The 1,761-nt window shown below is 35.0% G+C and overlaps 1 protein-coding gene across 2 annotated transcripts in view; it reads left to right on the plus strand.

The window, feature by feature from the left end:
* Nucleotides 1–1,761, plus strand: part of LOC117102468 (protein rolling stone-like) — a 22,334-nt gene that overhangs the window by 918 nt on the left and 19,655 nt on the right. The window contains exons 2-3 of one of the 2 annotated variants that reach the window (XM_033242733.1): nucleotides 586–802; nucleotides 1,104–1,662. In XM_033242733.1, coding sequence (XP_033098624.1) covers nucleotides 586–802; nucleotides 1,104–1,642 — 756 coding nt within the window. In that variant the 3' untranslated portion in view covers nucleotides 1,643–1,662. Of the gene's footprint in view, nucleotides 1–585; nucleotides 803–1,103; nucleotides 1,663–1,761 lie in introns of those variants that run through there. The other variant, XM_033242736.1, reaches the window with a different exon arrangement.

A 1,761-nucleotide genomic window follows, 5' to 3' on the forward strand; every position in this document is an offset into this window, starting at 1 on the left:
CTTATCCTTATTATTATTATTAGTAGTAGTAGTAGTAGAGTAGTAGTAGTAGTAGTATTACTATTAATCATCCATTTCTTGTATCACCGGCTTACATTTTATTTTCTTTTATTTTATTTAGTTTCTATTTTCCTTTTTGTTGTTTATAGGCCTTTTTTCTTGTTTACCATTCCTTTGTTTTTATCACACTGACCAGCTATTGATTTATGCCTGTAACTAATGCTAGTGATAAGACCATGTAACCTATTGTTTATACACCTGGTGCTCAGTCACCTATTGTATAGACTTGTATATTCTGTTTCTCATACAGTAGATACACTAGCGCTGACGAAGGTACAGTAACAGGAGTTATATGTGTGTGTGTGTGTGTGTGTGTGCGTGTATATATATATATATATATGTGTGTGTATGTATATATACATATATGTGTATGTATATATACATGTATATATATATATATATATATGTATATATATTACATACACCTCCATGATATTCAATTAAATAAATAATATGTATATATAGGGCTTATTATGTACAGTTGGCATGGTTGTCTACAAAATTACATAATATTTTTGAAATCAGTTCCCAGGTCTGAATCCGTATATCTTCAGCATCTACCGGTTTGTTGTAACCCTCTACTTTATTGTGATATTTGTCTGGTATACAATATCTTCAGCGGAAGAATATGGATGGACGTACTGTATTTACTTGACCAACTGGACACTTATCCTGGTCACCGTATATCTATTAGTAGCTTCATTCAATAGTGCAGTGTTCCTCATACGTTGGTCACGTCATGGTAAGTGTAAATCTACCTTCTCCACGTATTCTTAATAATGATATAGACCTACGTAAATTGTGCGGTAATTCTTTTTCAATGCATGTTAATATTTGTTTTATCCTCGTAAGGGTGCTTCACTCTTTTAATGGCGTTCATTTATCATTAGGATTTGTTAAATGTGTGTTCTTAAAGTTCACTTAGAGGTCCTAATAATTATTATCTCTACATAGTTATTCTCTACATATTTCAATACTTGGAGTATGTATGTATTAACTTTCTTATCTGAGATTAATCAGTGGACCTTTCGGTACTTTTATAGATGACATCATCTCGTCGGGTTATTCAAATGTTGAGAATGCGTTACCATTCGTTTACAAATTGCAGTGGGTTCTGTACAACATGGCGGCAAGTGGTTCGGTACTCGTGGCGGTAATTTACTGGGGAGCAGTTTATAGCCCAGGCTTTGTATCTCTGTTTACGGATCTGAATGTTCACGCGTTCACAAGTTTAGCGATGATCATCGAAACGCTGTTATCTGCTACGCCGGTGCGTTTGCTGCATGTGGTTTACCCAATAGCGTACGCAATATCGTATTTAGTGCTCACTCTTATGTTTTGGGCAGCGGATGGCACAGATATTAATGGAAATTCCTACATCTATTCGATTATCGATTATGAAAAAGAACCTGGCTTTTCAACAATTACTGTCTTTGGTGCGCTTATTGGTGTTATTGTATGTCATGTTTTAATCTGGTTACTGGTTAAACTTAGACTTAAAATAGTAAAGAAGTGGTTCAATACAATGGACACTCCAAATGTGGAAACAGACGATAGAGTGGTAGGAACAAGTGGCGTATGAAGAGACGACAATACATTATGGTAAAATACTGTAATAACATAAAGATAATCTGCGAGTTGAAACCAACTTTTTGTCAGGGGCGGATCCAGAATTTTTCAAATGGGGAGGGGGTGGGTCAT

Source organism: Anneissia japonica, unplaced genomic scaffold (genome assembly GCF_011630105.1).
Source record: "Anneissia japonica isolate Jap-2015-1 unplaced genomic scaffold, ASM1163010v1 scaffold288068_len275957_cov168, whole genome shotgun sequence".
NCBI lineage: Eukaryota > Metazoa > Echinodermata > Crinoidea > Comatulida > Comatulidae > Anneissia > Anneissia japonica.